This window comes from Equus asinus, chromosome 21 (genome assembly GCF_041296235.1).
Source record: "Equus asinus isolate D_3611 breed Donkey chromosome 21, EquAss-T2T_v2, whole genome shotgun sequence".
In the NCBI taxonomy this organism is placed as follows: Eukaryota; Metazoa; Chordata; class Mammalia; order Perissodactyla; family Equidae; genus Equus; species Equus asinus.
This window is the reverse complement of record NC_091810.1, coordinates 95,837,351-95,856,909: the sequence shown is the minus strand read 5'-3', so window position 1 is coordinate 95,856,909 and position 19,559 is coordinate 95,837,351. Positions and strand designations below refer to the sequence as shown.

General features: G+C 38.0%; 1 protein-coding gene across 2 annotated transcripts; it reads right to left on the bottom strand.

Annotated features, from left to right (window-relative positions):
• Window positions 1-1,007: 1,007 nt before the first annotated feature.
• On the bottom strand, window positions 1,008-17,383 carry LOC106836588 (arylacetamide deacetylase). Of its 2 annotated transcripts, none has more exons than XM_044754880.2 (6): window positions 17,249-17,383; window positions 13,829-14,094; window positions 11,117-11,339; window positions 8,616-8,685; window positions 5,698-5,869; window positions 1,008-3,232 (listed from the first exon to the last, which is right to left on the bottom strand). In XM_044754880.2, exons 2-6 carry the CDS (start codon window positions 13,964-13,966, stop codon window positions 2,636-2,638), a joined length of 1,200 nt encoding a protein of 399 aa, XP_044610815.1. In that variant the 5' UTR covers window positions 13,967-14,094; window positions 17,249-17,383; the 3' UTR covers window positions 1,008-2,635. The 2 variants fall into 2 exon arrangements, with proteins under 2 accessions (XP_044610815.1, XP_014705074.1); XM_014849588.3 differs by having other exon boundaries at window positions 17,232-17,366.
• Window positions 17,384-19,559: the final 2,176 nt, after the last annotated feature.

Sequence of the window (19,559 nt, the reverse complement as noted above, 5' to 3'; positions counted from 1 at the left end):
ACACGACATGGGCTAAGATGTCCGTGGGCTCAGCAGATGACTACAACGAGGAAGGTAGTGAGATATGGTGTGTTGTAAGCTTTTCCTGTAAAGGGACAACTAATAAATATTTTAGTCTTTGCAAGTCACAGGTGTTTCCCCCATCCTCCTCCTTTTTTTCTCTTCTTTTTTTTCCATAATGCTTTATAACATTATTATATTACATTATTATATTATTATATAACATTATTATTTATTAAGAATAAAACGTTCTTAGCTCAGGGTTATACAAAAACAGGAACAGAAGTGATTTTGCCTGCAGGCTGTAGTTTGCTGACCCCTGAACAAGGGTGGAGGAGAGAGGATGGTCTGGAAGGAGCAATAGGTAAGCCTTACCTCACCTCCAGCTCTTGCAGTATAAGGAAAAATAAGGGAAGCAACGTCTTGGAGTATATACTATATTTCAGTTGTAGGCAGTTTAAGAGAAGGAAAAAACAAGAAGTTAAGGAATTTTCCCTCCAATTCTTTGCTGATGTGGATAAAGCTAAAATAAACATTCCTGCGCCAGTCCTTTTTTGTGGCCCTGTTTCATTTTATTTTGAGAAAATATCTGAATGTGGAATTGCCAGATCATTGGAATTTTCAGGAGTTTTTTTTCCCCCCTAAAGGGATCACTGTGCTTGAAAATTGCATCCCTGCTACTCAATTTGACTAACAATACTAACAATTAAACTGATCTAAAAATATTATCATTCTTATCAAGATATAGCGAAAACTTCTAGAATGTTAGTTTCACAAATCTCAGTAAATTGATCCTCTGGCCCACTCCTCTTGTCTGCCTCCATGACTTTAATTGTCAGAGAGAATGTTTGCTTAATGTGAAAACATCATAGATGCTATTTGAGTCCCCAGCTCTCTGGTCAATCAGATGTCTGCTTGTAAACATTTATATTAGTGTCATCACCCGCTCCCTTAAGGAGAGTTCAGAGGAAAGAATAGCAAGTACCAACCATGGATGCATTCAAGAGTTTACTTCAAAGCAATCAACATATTCTTTTATTTATACATGGTACATCGATGATTCATTTGGGACCATAGATCCGACATATATATATTCAGTACATTTGTTATTAATCCTCAACTCTCTTTACTTATTTACTCAGAAAATTATCCCACAATTGCTGTTTGACAATTTACTGCTATAGATATGTATAGCATGTTCTCCTAGTTGCTTTGTTATTTTCTTATTCCTCAGCACAAGAAAATGTCATTTGCTCAACTACAAAGTTTCTGTTTTGCAAAATTTCTTGTGACTCAGTCCTAGAAAACAAAATAGAGAAGTCTATTGGGTGGAGCTTCTGGGATAGCTACTGGTTCCTTAAGAAAATGGAATGGCCTCAAATGTGACTCAGCTTTTACCATACTCCATCTCTGCCAAGATAGGATATTCAGATGATACTCAAAAGTACAATAATTGTGTGTATGGACACAAAAACAGACACTGAGTGTGCTGAAGTACAAAGATAGAAGGAGCCCTGGTCCCTGAGGGCCATGTGGAGCTCCCGCACCATTGGAAGACTGACTGTGGCTGTGCTTCTTCACAGTTAGAATACGTCACACAGCTCGTGGCCAATACAAATAATTCTGCTCAGCCTTGAAACACAATCCATTTTTTTGTGTGTGTGAGGAAGATTGGCTCTGAGCTAACATCTGTTGCCAGTCTTCCTCTTTTTGCTTGAGGAAGATTATTGCGGAGCTAACATCTGTGCCCATCTTCCTCTATTTCACGTGGGATGTCACCACAGCATGGCTTGATGAGCGGTGCGTAGGTCTGCACCCAGGATCCAAACCTGTGAACCCTGGGCCACTGAAGCTGAGCACGCAAACTTAACCACTATGTCACCGGGCTGGCTCCTCAACAATCCACTTTATTTTGCCTTCCTCCCTGCAATGTCAGGATGGACTTTTCACAGATTAAGTTTTTCTGTGCTTTTTCTATCATTGGTCAGTTGCTTCCACGTCTGTAGTCTCTGGCTGTTACTAGGTCATTGCCCATTCTAAAGACTTCCTCCATCTTTACTAAATGTCACTTTCTCTAACTCCTCCCCAAGTGTAAAGCAGCTAGTTCCCCAGAGTACCACAGTGATTTTTAGCATTAAATAGTGTAACTCCTGCGACTTGGATTCTAGAGGTGTTGCAAAGAAAAAGAAGAATTTACAGTGATAATAAAATGGCACCATGTTGAGGCAACTATGTTCAGAGTTGGCACTTAGATCAGGTACTGGGAGTGTTTCAGACTGTAAATGTACATCAATTAAAACTTTGACATTATTTAGATGAGCAATATTTGCTTGCATTTATCCTCTCGCAATTGTAAATAGTAAGTAGTAGCCAACATACACAAAAAGAGTATCCAAGAAAATAAGATATTTTAAAAAGATTATATTCGTTAAGAGGAAAAACCTCATTGAATTACCAGATACACAATGTGGAAAACTAAACGAAATCCCTCAGAGTCAAAAAGTAAAACAGAAAATAATCATTATGCTATACATAGACCTTACAGAGACCAAGAAAGGCCAATTTCTAACATCTAGATTTTCTGATGTATTGAAATTTGCTTTATTTTTAAAATATATCTTTGATAAATATTCTGCTATAGATTTTCACTTAGCCAGCTAATATACTGATTGATGAGCCTGTAACCAATTTTAAAATTCAGAAGTGAAAATGATCCATGGAATCCATCCTCAACGTGGTTATGGGTCACCCTAACTCCAGCGTTCCGAAGTCGGGAGACATACATGAGTCCATCGTCTCTTAACACGTCATACTGACAGGTGATGATGTAGGTCAGAGGTAAACCATGCAACTTGTGGTCATCAGCCAGCAGGGGGGCTGCCCTCACATCCAGGTATCCTGGATATTTCTTTGATAGCTCAGAACTGCCATAAATTGGATTGTTATACACATATCCTTTTAGAAACCTCTCAGGGAGCAAGGAACTCCAATTAACAAACTTGAATAAGTGACTTGATTCCACAGGAACATGTTGGTGGGAAAGCATGGCTTTCTCAAGTGATCTATCTGTAGTAAAATATTCACTCCAGAACCTGACCATGAGTGATTTGGACAGAACAGGAAAATGCGAATATCCTTGGTATGATGGTGTATCTACGTCAAGAGGCTGAAGGGCAGGATAAATTAAAGACTGGACCTTGAGTTTGATCTTGACATCCGGATCATCTAAGAGCTGAGAAATAATTAAAATTACTTGCATGAAATATTTTCATTTTAAAACAATAAAATAACTGTAACAAAATTATATATAGATTCATAATCTCAGAAAGACGTAAGTAATAATTGGAATACACCATCTGAACAAAATTTCAAATATCCAAAATAGGATTCTAGAACTAGATATTCTTTAATTAAAGGGTACTTTTAACTTAAGGATAATCATCTGTCTCATACTTCTCATGGATAATGCAAAATATCTAAGCAATAATTAGAAAGTTAATGTCTTACCCTTTCTACAAAGAATGACAACCAGAAGAACATGCATAAATTTGACCTTTTTACTCCTTTGTTAATATGAGAGTTTATTAAAAGAGTCTACTATGCCAGTAGGCTTTGCCATGGAAAGAAAGGATCACTTAACAGGGATTTCTGACCTGGCTTTGATGCCAGTGACGTCGTATTTTGAGGGATTTGGGCAGGCTTTCTGTGTGAAACATTCTGTTAAAATGACTCTTTCCTATATCAGGCCTAAGGTGCTCATGTTTGTAAAGGTCAATGGTCTGCAGAGAGGTGCACAAATACCATAGTGGCCAAAACGGTGATCCATAAGTTAGAATAAAAATTCAAAACATATTTCAATTTTTGAAAACATGTTTTAAAATGCAGTTTTATATGTTTTCAAAACACACAGTATACTATACTGTAAAAAAAAGTATATAACTTCTACATAAAAATACAGATATTGGATTCCTCAAATATTTTGCTAATAGTGTTTATCCATGTTGTAACATAATAATCAAAGTAGACCTCTTTGGACACTTTGAAGACCATTTATGAAGATCATTACAGGTTACCAGGTATTTTTATATAAATTTATTCATGTGCCCCTAAAAACAACTCTGTAAAGTTGAAAGGTTTCATTTTGTCTCATAGTTGAGGAAATGGGTGCTTACAGGGATTAAGTAAACTGGCGAAGATCACATGTAGAATGACTGCTTCTCAAGAAAATCCAAGTCTTCTGCTGTCTAATTTCGTGTTTTTTCTGCTATACTCTGAAACCTAAGGCAACAATCAGAAATCCGCTCTGGGAAGTTTCAAACTCCTGTTCCACATTGTGGTTGCAGCAAAGCCTCACCATAACACTCTTTCCTTTTGGAAATATTGTACAAGAAACTCTAGTGGCCAAAATACCTTTTTAGTGTAAAATAATTATAAATGAATATCATCAACAAGACAAATAAAGCAATGTTTTTTAATTGCTCTAAATCCATCCTTTATAATTAAAATCAACTAGTAAAATCCAGACTCTACACCTGTAGTCCACAGGCAGCTTCCCCGTCTGGCTTCCACCGCTAAATGGGAAAACAGCTTGGATTTTAAACAATCAATAGCAGGTTTTTTTTTTTCTGTTCATGGAAACTAAACTCATGTTACATATAATCTGGGATAAAATATGCTATGTATTATTATTATTATATTACTATTATTAAGTGACAGATAAAAACAACTGATTTTATGTAAGCAAAGAAATTTTTTGAATACTTTATATTTCTTCTTTGTAAATGGCATAGAAAGTTTTGAATGTGCTGTTAGTTTCTAAAAGTAGTGTGCTTCTTCAGGCAATCCAGGAAGACCGCACTGGAGGTGACCGAGTCCATCCGCACCTCTAACAATGTGATAAGATCAGTGTTCGGTCACACAAGTATATAAACTCATTCATCTCACTAGTATAATATTTTACTGACATGTATATAATTTTAAATCAACAATCTATCTAGAGAATTATCATTTCATTAAGAAAGAAAGGAACCTATGACAGGAGTAGCGATTCACATTTTGATATTTTAGACATTTCTTCTCAACATTCTCTTTAATATTTCCCCCAAAATCACTATCCTTATACAGGTCTTCCCGATCTTAGGATGGGGTTACTTCCGCATAAACCCATTCAAGTTGAAAATCTCCTACGTGGAAAATGCATTTAACTTGCCTAACCTACCCAGAAACCTGGTTCAGCCTCCCTACTAGAAACACGCCTGCAACACTGACGTTAGCCTACCGTTGGTCAAAATCATCTAACACAAAGCCTATTTCATAATAAAGTGTTGAGTATCTCACATTATTAATTGAATACTGTACTGAAAGTGAGAAACAGAATGGCCGCGTGGGTACAGAAGGGTTGTGAGTGCATCAGTGGTTTACCCTCGTGATTGCATGGCTGACTGGGAGCTGTGGCTGCCCGTGCCCAGAATCACAAGAGAGCATTGTACTGCATATCGCTAGCCCAGGATCAAAATTCAAAATTCCCGGTATGGTTTCTGCTGAATGCACACCGCTTTCGCACCATCGTAAAGTCGAAATATCTAAGTCAGGGACCGTCTGCACTTGCATTTACATTTTAATATATTTATTAAAGTACTGTTTATAAGTAGACTATTTAAAAAAAAAAGACAAACCTAGAAATGATGAGCATCGTACCTGTTGCGTTACTGCTGCCGCTAAATTTCCTCCCGCGCTGTCTCCAGAAACAGCAACCCTCTCAGGGTTCACGCCGTATTTTGCAAGAACTTTTTCATGTAAGAACCACTTTAAGGCATTATACACATCTTCAAATTGAGTTGGGAAATGATACTTAGGGGCTAATCTGTAGCTGTGGAGAGAAAACATGCTTTTCATGTCACTTATATTTTTGCTTTCTATGAAAGCATAATACGCATGTCAGAAATGCATGTATCTCAAGTGTACAACTCAGTTTCCAAATGGAACACAGCCATATAACCAACACCTGGACCATGCAATAGAGGGTTGCCAGAGCCCTCCCTGAAGCTCTCTTCCATTTAATCTCCCCAAGCCCTGAAGCATCCACCAGCCTGACACACAGCGTAGGTTAATTTTGCCTGGTTTTGCCCTTTCAACAAATGGAATCATTCGGCCTGTACTCCCAGGTGTCTGGCCTCCATTGTTCACCATGACGATTTGGAGCCTCATCCTCTTTGCTGTGTGCTTCTGACCTCGTGTCGGATACTCTACTGTGTGACTATGTCACAACTCACTTATCCATCAAAATGTTGATGGGCATTTGCGTTGTTTGCACTCTTGGACCTTCACAAACAGTGATGCTGTGAATATCCTAGCACGTGTTTTTTGATGAACATACGTATGCATTTTTGCTGACATATACCTGTAAGTGTTATTGATGGTCACAGAGTATATGCTTAGCTGTACTTAATATCGTCAAAGAGTTTTGCAAGGTGGTGGTACCAAGTTATTCTTGAGCCGGAAGTTTATGAAAGTGCCTGTTAATACATCTTCTCACCAACACTTCTTATTTATGTCTTTTTCATTTAGCTATAATACTGAGTGTATAGAAGTATTTCCTTGTCATTTTAATTTGTACTTTCCTGGCGTAAACTAACTTTTCGTATGTTTATTGGTGATTTGGATCTCCTTTTCTGTACGTTGTCTTTTTGAGCTTTTTCCTCCATACTTCTATTAAGTGGTAGATGTCTATATATTTTGGATTAAAGAAATACATTCTTATATACACATATATGTTCTCTTAATGTTTAATATGCACATATATGTTTTCTTAATTTTTAATATAACCACTTCATTGTGATATAATTCACACACTATAAAATTAACCCACTTAAAGAGTGCAGTTCAATGGTTCTTAGTGTATTCAGAGAGCTGTGCAACCATCATCACAATCAATGTTAGAACATTTTCATTACCCCAAAAATAACCCCTGTACCCGTTAGTAGTTGCTTCTCATTTCTCCTCATCCTCCACCCCCAGCCCTAGGCAACCACTAATCTACTTTCTGTCTCTATAGATTTGCCTACTCTGGACATTTCATATAAATGGAATCAGAAAATCGGTGGCCTTTTGTGACTGGCTTTTCACTTAGCATACTAATTTCAAGCTTTACCCATGTTATAGCATTCCTTTTTATTGACAATGAGCATTCATCTTTCAATTATACGGGTATATTACATTTTATTTATCCTTTCATGCGTCAGTGGACATTGGGCTTTTTCCACTTTCGGGGTTTTATTAATAATGCTGCTATGCATATACACGTTTTTGTAAACATATGTTTTTATTTCCCCTGCATATATATTAAAGAGTGAATATGCTGAGTCATATGCTAACTCTGTTTAACCTTTTGAGGAACAGCCAAAAGCTTTTCCAAAGTGGCTGCACCTTTCACACTCCCACCGGCATTATGGAGGGTTCCAATTTCTCCATTTCCTTGCTAAAACTTGTAATCTATCTTTTTATTATGCTCATCCTAGTGTGCGTGAAATTGTGTGTGTGAAATTCTCATTGTGGTTTTGATTTGTGTTTATCTGATGGCTAATGATGCTGAGAATCTTTTCATGTGCTTATTGGCCATTATAATTTTAGAGTCAAAATTATTGAATTTTTAAAGAGTGTCATTTACCTTTAATACAAATAAAATAAGTGTATTAAAAGGCAAGGCCTGTGTTTGCATAAAAATTTGAAAGCATATTTCATTTTTCAAGAATGTGTGATTTTTTAGTAATTTAATGAACCAAACATAGGTGAATATCTTAACGGCGTCATTTGACTTGCGTCTTTAAGAAAATCATCTTTAAAAATAAACTTGGAATACAAAATTTTGCATAAGCTTGGATTTAAAAAATTTTTATTCTAATCACTATATGACTATAATTCAATTTTATAATAATGAATTACCTTGATAAATGGCCACGACTGTTAACTCTTAACTTTTCCTTCATTTCCTGGAGTTTAAGTTTATACAGGTGTATGTGGCTCTGACATAGTCCGCCTGCTAATTCACCACCTGATTTTACTCTCCCTAAGTGTTCTTTTCAAGTGCGGATTATTGGTCTAACATGCTATTTTACACTAACTTATCGGCTTGGTTTGTTTAGTTTGATAATACATTTTAATTGTTTGGACTAATCAAGTGTTAGTCACTGGGCTGAGTCCCTTCCAGGAATGTTACCACTTCATCTTCACAATAACCACCTCAAGTAGGAACTATTTATGACACACTTTTATAGATGATTCTTTGACGCCAAGGCACTCATCCTAAAGATTGTCAGTGTAACATTGAGAGGAAATCCAGTCCAAGTAATTATGTCCATGGATAACACAGTTAAAATTTACGTGAAAAACCCTTTACTTTTAGCTCTTCCTTCTTGCCTTAAGAGCATACACACACATATGTACACGTATTTTCTTTCTTGACTCTGATCCGAGTAGTCTAGACTTCACGTTCTATCACCTACTTAATCTTATCTGAGAAACATTGATTTTGGCATAATCATGCATCGACCAATGAAGTTGAGTGATTGTGGGCATGTAAGGCATCTGGTCTGAAAACAAAGAAACACAGCTCTTACTCAGCTGATATGACAACAGCATCAAGTCTGTCTGCTGTCCATCTTGACAGTGAGTCATAACCTTTTAAAGCTGAAATAAAAGGAAAAAAGCAGGACTTTAGTGAAAATGGACAAATGAAGACAGGATATTTCCTTCACAAAAATCCCATTGTGCTTGCTTTATATTCTGAGAATTCTCCATCTGCTCTGCACAGAAATACCAGGGAGACAAATGAAGTGCTGGACTTATCCATAGGAAACCACCCATCCACAACTCAGTAGAATCTGAGTTTCACATAGAACCTCCTCACCGCTGTTCTTCTCTTTATCTTTTGTCCTTCACATTTTGTCTTTGGCTCTTCTGAGCCAGCTTTATTCTCCGGAAGACTAATCTCATCTCCCTTACTGGAAGAGATATTGACTTGACTCTGTGTTAGGTGATGAGTAGTTAAGACAAAAAGACAAGTTACTGACTTGACGAATGTGCTGTTAGATAAGTGAGCCAAGGAGATATAAACAGAATTGTGGTAACATAGAAGGACCCCCTAAATCTGCATGGGACAATAGAAAAACATCTGAAAATAAGGGGGGTAGAACTATGCCCCCTTAACACACAGAGTTGGAACTCCCTCATTTACAGCTTGCATCCACACTGCTATCCTAAAGATGTATCTAGCTGAGCTCTGTCTTTGCCTCTTTTTCTCTTGTCTAGGAGGAAGACTGATGCTTTTCTAGTTTTTTTTTATAAAGATTGGCACCTGAGCTAAATCTGTCGGCAATCTTTTCTTTTTTTGTTCCCTTCTTTTCCCGGAAGAGCCCCAGTACATAGTTGTATATCGTAGGTGTAGGTACTTCCAGTTGTGCTATGTGGGATGCCGCCTCAGCATGGCTTGATGATTGGTGCCATGTCCATGCCCAGGATCCGAACTGGCAAAACCCTGGGCCGCTGAAGCGGAGCACCTGAACCTAACCATTCGGCCACGGGGCCGGCCCCCTGATGCTCTTCTTAACCGTCTCCAACCCTCCTATCCATATCCAATACTTTACCACTGCTCTGACTCTCCTTCCCTCTTATCTCCTCTGGGATGTTCCTCATTGGTCAACCCTTGAAGCCCACCTATTCTAGCACGCATCTACTTATTGCCTTCATTTCCTTCAGTCTACCAACTTGCTCATGTCTTTCCCACATAAAAAAAATAAAATAATACAAAATGCTCTTACTTAACTCTCCTTTCAATTTATCATTTTCTTGCTTATTCCTTTCTTAACTAAGTCCCTTTAAGGCCATCAATCCTTCTTACCATTTCCTTTCCTCTCACTTTTTGCTCATTGCAATGCATTTCTATGTGAATGTTCTGTCAAATCTGTCCGCAACAATATTGTCATAAAAAATTCAACACCCAAGAGACATACTTCTGTCCTGACTTGGCACCTCTACACCATTCAGTAGTTTTTATTAATCTTTCTTTCTTGAGACTCTCACCTCTTCTGGCTTTCTTTTCATTTTTTTACCTCTTTGGCCACTTCTCAGTGCCTTGCTGGTTGCTTATTCTTTCAGCCAATGCTATGTCTCTGTTCCTCAGGCATCTGTCCTCACCCTCCCAGTCCCCCCATCAGAAGCAAGACAATCATCTTAGATTCCCTCTCAATCTTTCTCTTTCTTCTCCTCTCCTTCCCTCCTAACTTCGCACATCAATTGAAAATTTTGCTTAATTTCAAGCCTGTAACATTTCTTATTTGGACTAATTTATTCTTCCTCTCTGAGAGAGCTCAGAGTTCTTAATTAGAGCCCAATTCAATCTCCATTTCCTTAACTGATCTGTATCCCATTTATCTGAGGTAAGCAGGTGAGTATCAAGCACCCTGGGACTCAGGCGGGTGAGGTGATTTTCTCAAAGTCACACAACTGGGACCTTTAAACCAGTGCTTTCACTTCTAAGTATGGTCCTCTTTCTGCTATAATCCTATTCATCAAGAAATTTGCAACCTGCACATTCAATCTTGATTACACTGGTCTATTATTTGCTAAATTTATCACTTTTTTTTAAACACACTGTGTGCTTTATTTATTTATCCAGTGATTAGAGATTATCTCCATTAGAATGTAAGCTCCAAGAAGCAGGGAGTCTTGTCTATTCAAAGAGACAGATCCAGAGCTCCTAGAATGTTGCCAGTCATGTAGCAAATATGTGAGTAAATGGGTTGACATGTCAGCTGGTCCTCTCATATCAGACGGAGAAACGCAGAAATAGCAAAGTCTGTTCTTTTAGAGTCGCTGCAATAAATATGAAAACACTGTCTTCTCAATTCTACCTGGATTGAAGAGAAAAGTATATGTGGAAGAGAATAATTTGAAGCTTCAAAGAAGAGTAAAACTTAGGCAGGAGAACAAAGCAAGAGAAGACGAAAGAGACTGCAGTGTCCCGGCAGAAGAGCCCTGTATACCTATTGGAGACGCTGTTTTCTAATAAAATTTTTGCAAACTATCTTAGTGATAGAGATTTTTCAAAGCATTCACTTACCAGCACTTCCCAAACACCAACCACCGCCATGGATGTAAAACACACCCCTCCTCAGGGCTTCTGACTTCCTCTTGGGCACGTACACACGGACAGGAATATGGTTGAATGTTGTCTCAGTCACAGTGACATTTTCATCTGAGGTTGGTGGAACTTCATCAAAACTCATACCAATCATCATGGAATCCATCAAATGGTTGAGTCCCAGCATCTCCAGAAATGTAGCCTAAAAACGAAATTCACACCCACCTTGGAATTCAAGTTCCAAAGAGAGCTATGAACAAGTACACGATGTCCTTTAATAAGCTCAAGTGAAATGAACTAAATTCTTGTTCATGAACCCTCTTTGGTCCTTTTAGAAGAACCAGAAGTCAGAAGTTGTGCCTACAGTGGTTGTTAAAAAGGAGAGTGAGTGCTCAGTTAGTCCTTATTCCATAAAAATGTGTCAGGTTCCACACTAAGCTTCAGGGTTACACAGCTGAGCATGAGAAAGGCTGTTCTCGAGAACCTCAGAGTTAAGTGGGAAAGACAAAGAAGAAACTGTTTGAAAAACAATGTAAATACATCCCTACATCTCTGCACATGTACTTTGGGAGCAGACAGCACATGATTACAAAAGCTCCCTGGGCGTGGCAAACGGAGAGCAGTTTTCAAGCAGGAAGTGCAATTTTATCTGAGTCTTAAAAGTAAGGCCTTTTCTGAAGAATTTGGCTAAACTAAAAATTAAAAAACCCTTCCAGACAGAGAAACTAATTTAGTTTGGAGATAGGGAGGCCCTTATGGATCCCCCGAGGTACAGCTATAAAGCTGGGTCACACTGGGAGTGAAGCAATGGGCGGGACAAAAAGGGAGGGCCAGCCTGCCACCTGCATCCCATCTTTTCATTCTAGAACAGTCGGTGTCCTAAGCCCTTTACGTGGATTAATCTTAATAATATTAATGACTAGCCTGCACATGAGGTAGGTAATATTATATATTCAGAGAAGAGGAAAATGAGCCCAGGAAGGTTACATGAGTAGTTCAAAGTCACACAGCTGGTGAGTCGTATTTACCAGGATTGAAATCCAGTAGTTTGAGTCTTGATTTAATGTTCATAGCATAATAAATAAATATGTGAAAAGATATTCAAAGACTGCCAGACATGTGAGGGAAGCCAGCCAAACTAATCGGGAAAAACAAGACAAATCAAGAGAATAACTCACTACCTAAACAACAAACCAACAAACCAAAAAGGTAAATCAAAAATGAGAAAAGACGTTGAAACAATTTTTAAAATGTATATCCTCTGAGAGCCCTGAAAATATGTTACGCTCACAAATGGTGGACAGACTGCAAAAAAAAGGCGACTGGAGAAGAAGAAAAGCTCAAAAACGTAGAAATAGAATTGCTTAAATGAATTTTTAAAAAGTAATTAATAGCAAGACTCAAAGAAACAATAACCAAATCCTCTCACAGATTGCAGAGCAAAGAAAGGAAATATGAGAAAAAAATTATTTGGCTTCTTGAAGCTCTTTGATAGCTCTACTCTGCGCACAGAATTCAATCAAAGCCTCCTGCCACTGCCCACAGAGCATGCGTGACATGACATCCAGCCTCTCCTCGCTAAATTCCAAGAACTTCCCCACAATCCCACTGGCTCACGTGATTTCTTGAACTTGTCACTGTTTTGCAGCTGGAACTTTTGCACTTGTTGCCGGCTCTGCTGGAACACTCTTTCTTAACACTTAGGTGGCTGGTTCCTTTTCATCATTCTGGTCTCAAATCAGGGGTTTCTTCTTCAGAGGGGCTTTCTCTGATCATACAGCCCTGCTCCTGCCATTTGCCTGAATGACTCTTTTCTCCTCCTGCTTGACTCCTTCTAGGCACTGCTCATGCTCATGAATTATTCAGTCATTTGATTTTAGTTTGTTATTTTTCTCCACCACTTGAATGGAAGTTCTGTGGCGGCAGACTCCTTGTTTTTCCAATAGGATTTAATATAGTTCAGTTGTTCAATGTGAGAAATAAAAGATCAGTCTCTAGAAAGAGACTTTTAGAGACTGAAGGGAATACAATAATCAAAGAAGTAATGGGAAAACATCCCCAAGGAGGCAGAGAGATCTGCCCCGTTTTTGCAGGTCAGCCCAAGAGCCGCTCAGGCAGGCAGCCAGTTGCCAGGACACCCCAGGGTGCCCCCTTCCTTTTCTGAGTGTCATGACTCTCATGGTTAACCCTGGGCACATGCCAACCTGCCTGCTTACAGGGCACTTCCTTGAGAACTTACTGACATGCCCTTAGTCTAGACTCTGGATCCCAAAAGGATTGCAGAAAAGTCTATAACCAGCAGAGTGCCACAGAGTCAGATGATCTCTGACTTGTTGACAAAATTACAGAGCAAACTACCTCTAAGATAGGCATTTCAAACAACTGACACTCTCATGACGTTAATGCTCCCTAAACAAAGCATTTTTTAGTAAAAGCTACTCAAATGCCTCCTCGCTTGTTTTCCTTGATACTGTTTAACATGATTCTGATATATAAACTAGAAAGCAAGCAAACAAACAAGGGAGCAACACTTCTAAACAGTCAATAGACAAAAAATACAGCATTTATTTTTCAAAAGTGAATCAATAAAAAAAAAAAAAAACAGAAAAAACCCCCAAATCCTGAAAAACTTACTTCTCCAGATTAAATGGTTGCATCTGCACTTCTAAATGCATAAAACCCCAAACTTACCAAATGCACTGCAGATTTCAGATATGTGTTGAACAACATCATCCTCCATGGCTCCTCAAAATTCTCTGGGAGAGGTGTGTAAACGTAATACGCTAAGAGGATGCCCACGCTCAGAAGGTACAGTGATTTTCTTCCCATGATGCAGCTCCTACGCTCCTCTGTCTTCCAAATCACAGAGTAAACTTACTTGATATGCAGGAACAGTGTACTGAGTTTCAGCTCCACACAGAGGCTTTATCTTCCTTTTTGAATATAGAGCTGCTCACCTAGTTTGGGGGATGGCAAAAGGTTTACCCTTCATTGGCTATCCAGAAATAATCACACTGAGTAAGCGTTCAAGGTTCAGTGAATCACAGAGACCTGGGCAAGCTGTGTGAACTACACACTCTTATTTGTATTCCAGTAAACAAACAGGGATTGAACAATAGCTTGGGAAAGAGTCTTTTAATGCAAAGAGAATAGTCCATATTAAATACACGTGTTGCAGAATCTTTTTTCTACAGTAAATTACCACAGAACAAGAGAAAACAGACATACACATTTTTAAAGCGAGAGGGTAGGAAACAAGACAGCCATGATCTCTGCCCTGCAGAATCTACATTATCTTGCAGGAAACAGAAACATTAGCAATTAAGCCTGATCATTTTTTGAGAGAAGAGTTATACAAATAGTGACGGTGATAATGATAACAGTAATAGAGAGCATTTATTAATCATTTACATTGCGATCTAGGCCCTATGCTAAATGACTTGTATATGTAATCTACATCAGTCCAAACCATAAACCTACAAGACCAGTATTATTGTCTTCCCATCAATGAGTAGAATGAGTTTTCAGAAGGTTAAATAACTTGGCCAACGTCATATAAGTTTAAATATTGGAGCCAGAAAAATCCACGTGTCTAAGAAAGTACATAGAAAACTTTTTAAACAACTTTCCCCCCCCCCAGGCCTGTTATATATACCTCCGAGAATATTTGGAAATACAAAAGGAAAATAATAAATATAAATCACATCTCTACTGAGATCACTGCTGTTGACACCTTAGTGTATTTCCTGCTCTATCTTTTTTCTATATAACCACATTTTCTCTACCTGAGACCTGGACAAACCACTTCTTCAAGGAGTTCTGGTTTCCTCTAGTGAGGAATGAAAGTAGAGAAAAAAAAATTGGCACTAGACATACTCATTGATGCCAGGCCATTTTAGGGTACAGAGCTAGAAAATATAGATTTAAGAAAATAGACGAGGGGCCAGCTCCGTGGCCCAGTGGTTAAGTTTGCGCGCTCCGCTTTGGTGGCCCAGGGTTTTGCTGGTTCGGATCCTGGGCACAGACATGGCACCGCTCATCAGGCCATGCTGAGGCGGCATTCCACATAGCAGAACCAGAAGGAGCTATGACCAGAATATACAACTATGGACTGGGGGGCTTTGGGGAGAAGAAGAAGAAAAAGAAGAAGAAGATTGGCAACAGATGTTAGCTCAGGTGCCAATCTTTAAAAAAAAAAAAATGTTTATAATGATTTTAAATTTAACACTGCAGGATTGTTCCTTAATCTCTTTATTGTTGTAATTTCATAACGTTTTCTAAGTGAGCATTTTATATTCCTGGAATCTTATGTGCTATTGCTGTAAGGTTAGAAAACTCTGATATGCAAAAAGGACAATAAAAAACCTTTAATGTGCTCCATGCAGTCGACTGCTTTTAAGCGGCGTGCTGACAAAAACAGTTAAATTGCATGGGTGCTTTTTATACCTTCTATGTATTCATTTTGGGTGTAGAAGCAATATAATAACAATATTAGAGTAGATTTTAAAATTAATGCAACAGACCAACTGTCACCCAGGAGCCTGACTCGAAGACATCTCTGCTTGTGCACGTTCTGGATTCTGCCTGTTTGTGCGCCCTCTAATTTCTGGAGTGTGCACCGTCTTGTGGTGAAGCTTACCCACCCCCGAGATGCTTGACTCTGTTTCACTTGTTATAGAACCTCTTTTGTTGGCCTCTAGGTATTATGTCCTCACCATTTAAGGAAGTCTCGTAAAGTCTTTTCTTCAAGGGAGAGTCCAGCATTGGAGTTGGTTTCTTCACATAAATAAAGTTATCAGTAGTAATAATAATAATTTTTGCTAACATTAGTGATATCATATGGTTTTCTCATTTAATTTTCCAAAGCCTTGACAAATTGGCACTATCTACATATTAAACGTGAGGAAACTATTGCACAGAAAGGTTAATTAGCTCACCAAAGGCATACAGCTAATTATCTACCTCTACCGTAATAGTTTCTTATTACTAATGGAGAATCTATTTCTTAAATGTGGAATTATATCTTTCCTCATCCTATATTCTCTTTGGAACCAGCCAGTCTGGACTTGCATTAGCTATATATCTTTATTATCCTAAAATTTTATTGCTGATATTATTTCATATTTGCTTTACCTGAAATATAAGAAATTGTCTCAAAATATCAATAATAACACTATTGCAATTAGTAAAATCACCATAAAAATTTAGTTATAGAACTTTCTACCTTAAATTCATCTACTTGACTCAAGCACTCAATAAAGTCACTAGACATTCATTCTTTGTGTAATGTTACCAATGGAATATGTGGTCAGGTTCATTAGTTTCAGTTTCTGTTTAATTTCTGGAAATATTTTATATTTAATTTAATTTTATGTCGGTTAGCAATATCCTTACAGTGTCTCTGATTCTAGCCCGCCTTTCTGTACTCTTCTCTGTAATGCTAGGGTTGGTCTTCTACAGACTGTTTCCAAACCTCCTTGTCCTCTGGATGCTGGTGAGTTTCAGCCAATGGTAAGCACGAGCAGGAGACTGGCAGATGGGAAAGAGGAAAAGGGATTCCTCTTCCTACGTCTGGTTTCTCTTGGCAGCCTTCTAACAGCCAGAGACATACTTGCTGCAGCATCTTCCTGAACTCCCAGCGAGAGCCAGACCCCTGCCTGCTGAAGGGCCAAGCTCCTGCAGTCTCCACATGGGCCATGCGGCATCCCTGGGGGGTCTGAGCCCCAAGATGCGCAACAGCCCTTCTGCACACGTGGGTTCTGATCACTACCTCTTCCTTTGTTCACCTGGCCCTAGGAGGGCTCGCTGCTTCTGGCAGCTACCAATCTCTGCGATTTGTTTTTTTAAACTTCTAATGCTTTTGTAGATAATGATCTGTATCAAATTCCCTCTGTTTGATACACTGCATGCTTTCAATTTCCTGTCTGGACCCTGACAATACAAATGAGTAATGCATTTGTGTGCCCATTTGTCACAGTTGTACATGCCAGGCTTTCTTTGCTTGTTACTTTTAGCTATTCTTCTGAAGCAGTTGGAACAAGAGAAGAAGCCAAACAACAAGAATTTCACCACATCAATTTCAAAATTTACTCACAAAAATTGCTGACATACATGAGGTGCAATTCTCCAGGCAACCGTGAGTCTCCAAGTAAATCAGGAGCAGTTGGTGGAGACAGACTCTGCTACTGCCCGATCCGCAGCTATGATGAGTCTAATGTTGGATTGATTTTCTCCAGAGCATGTCAATGAAGAGCAAAGTTTTAGTTAAGGGAATATAAAAACATAACTGTAGCGTTCATTACTGTAGATTTGCCATTCCGCGGAAATATAAAAACGTGACTGTAGGATTTCGGCTCAAGGAAACAACCATCAGTTTGTTTGTCAATTCCAACTAGTATCCTCATTTTGTTTTCTTTTCAGTTTTGTATAATTGTGATCTATGAAAACAGATAGCTGGGACACTTGTTGGATTCTGTTGTCATGTCAACCAAGTAAGAGCTCTATGTTGGTTTGGTTTTAAGCTAAAGGCTTTATATATGATGACACTCTCAGCTTCCATGGTAATTCGTTGTGGCTATAACTATAGTTATAAATCTGTGGTACTGATGAAACTGCATGATTGGGGATAGAAAAAGTGAGCTCGAGTCTGTCAGCATGGAGTTAGAGAGAAAACGTGATATAGTGAATGTAAATGGGAGTCAATGGCAGGGTGTCAAGCTGTCTTAATAAAATTAAAATATGACATCTCAAGGACAAAATTGCTATCTTTGGATTTCTAGTCAATCATTAATTATCAGAGTGAATAAGAATGAGGGTTCCAGAGACAGAAGATGAGGTTTAAATTCTGTCTTTCAGATTAATTGAGTGACTTTGTGTAAGTTAAATATCTCTCTGGCTTTCTTCATCTGTGTACTGGAATCACCATAATGCTTTTTAGATCATAGGATTTTTTTGAGGATTAAGTGATTAAATATACTGAAAATGCATAGCAATTTTTCATATTTTAAGCCTTCCAAAAAAAAGCAATTAGTCACCTAATTACACGTGATACTAATACAAAATCTATTCTCTAAGAGAATGCTGTCTTTTCACCAGAAATAATGCAGGCAGAGGACAGTAGAATGACATATACAAAGTGCTGGGGGAAATACACTGTCAAGCAAGAATTCTATATCCAGAAAAACCATCCTTCAAAATGAAGGCAAAATATAGTCATTACTAGATAAATGGAAACTGACTGACTTTGTTGCTTTCAGACTTGCCCTTCAAAGAATATTAAAGGAAATCCTTCAGATTGAATGGAAATGGTACAACACAGTCACTCAAATCCACAAGAAGGAATGAGGAGCACTGGAAATCATAAACATATTGGCCAACAGAAAAGACTTTGTGTGGATGACCTTCTATGTCTCTAACAATGTTTCTTTTAAAGCCTATTTTTTTCTGATATTATTAGATACATCCAGTATTTTTATAGTTACTGTTTTCATGGTATATCTTTTTCCTTCCTTTTGCTTTTAGCCTATTTCTGTGTGTACTTATTTTCTCTTTGCTATGTTATGTTTATTACATATATAGATATAAAATACATAACACTGATAGCTGAAAAGGGGATGGTAAATAGAGTTACTCTGCAGTGACGTTTCCATATCTTACTGTAATTTAGTCAGTATTAATCAGAAGTAGATTGTGATAAATTAAAAGTGCATATTCATAGAACAACCACTAAGAAAATAACTCAAACATATTTAAAGAATTGATAGAAGTTTTAACTAGTAACACAAAATAAGACATTCAAAAGGAACAGAGGGAAAAATGACTCAAACCATTTAGAAAACAAAGAGCAAAATGGCAAATATAATTCCAACGATATCAACTACTCCATTGACAAAGGACCAAGTCTTCCAATAAAAAGGCAGAGATTGTCATATTGAATGAAAAGTAAGAACCAACTACATGATGTCTCCATAAGAAATATCTTATGTTCAGAGACACAATAGCATTGCAGTGCGGCAGGCAACTGAGATTAATAGCATCTTCCTTTTATCCCCAAACCGTACGAATGGTTCTGCACATCTAATTTTCCCTTCTTTATCTATTCTGATAGAGATACATAGAAAGCTGGTATTTTTCTTACAGAACTATGGTGACTACAGAAATGCCTGTTTGGGACATCAAGTCCCTGTGGCGAAGAAATATTTTGGTGAAAATAATGAGTTTAAGTACTGATCACAATGGAAAGTTTACTGAAAGAAAAAATTATAAAACTAAGCCTTTAGATATTCAGCTCATGGCACCATCAGAAATCCAGATATCTATTCCTGCCCTGACAAAATTACATCTCTGACAGATGTAGGGCTAATGTATTTGACACTAAAGCCAAAGTTTGCAAGGTACATTCACTGTCCTTCCAAGCCTCTTG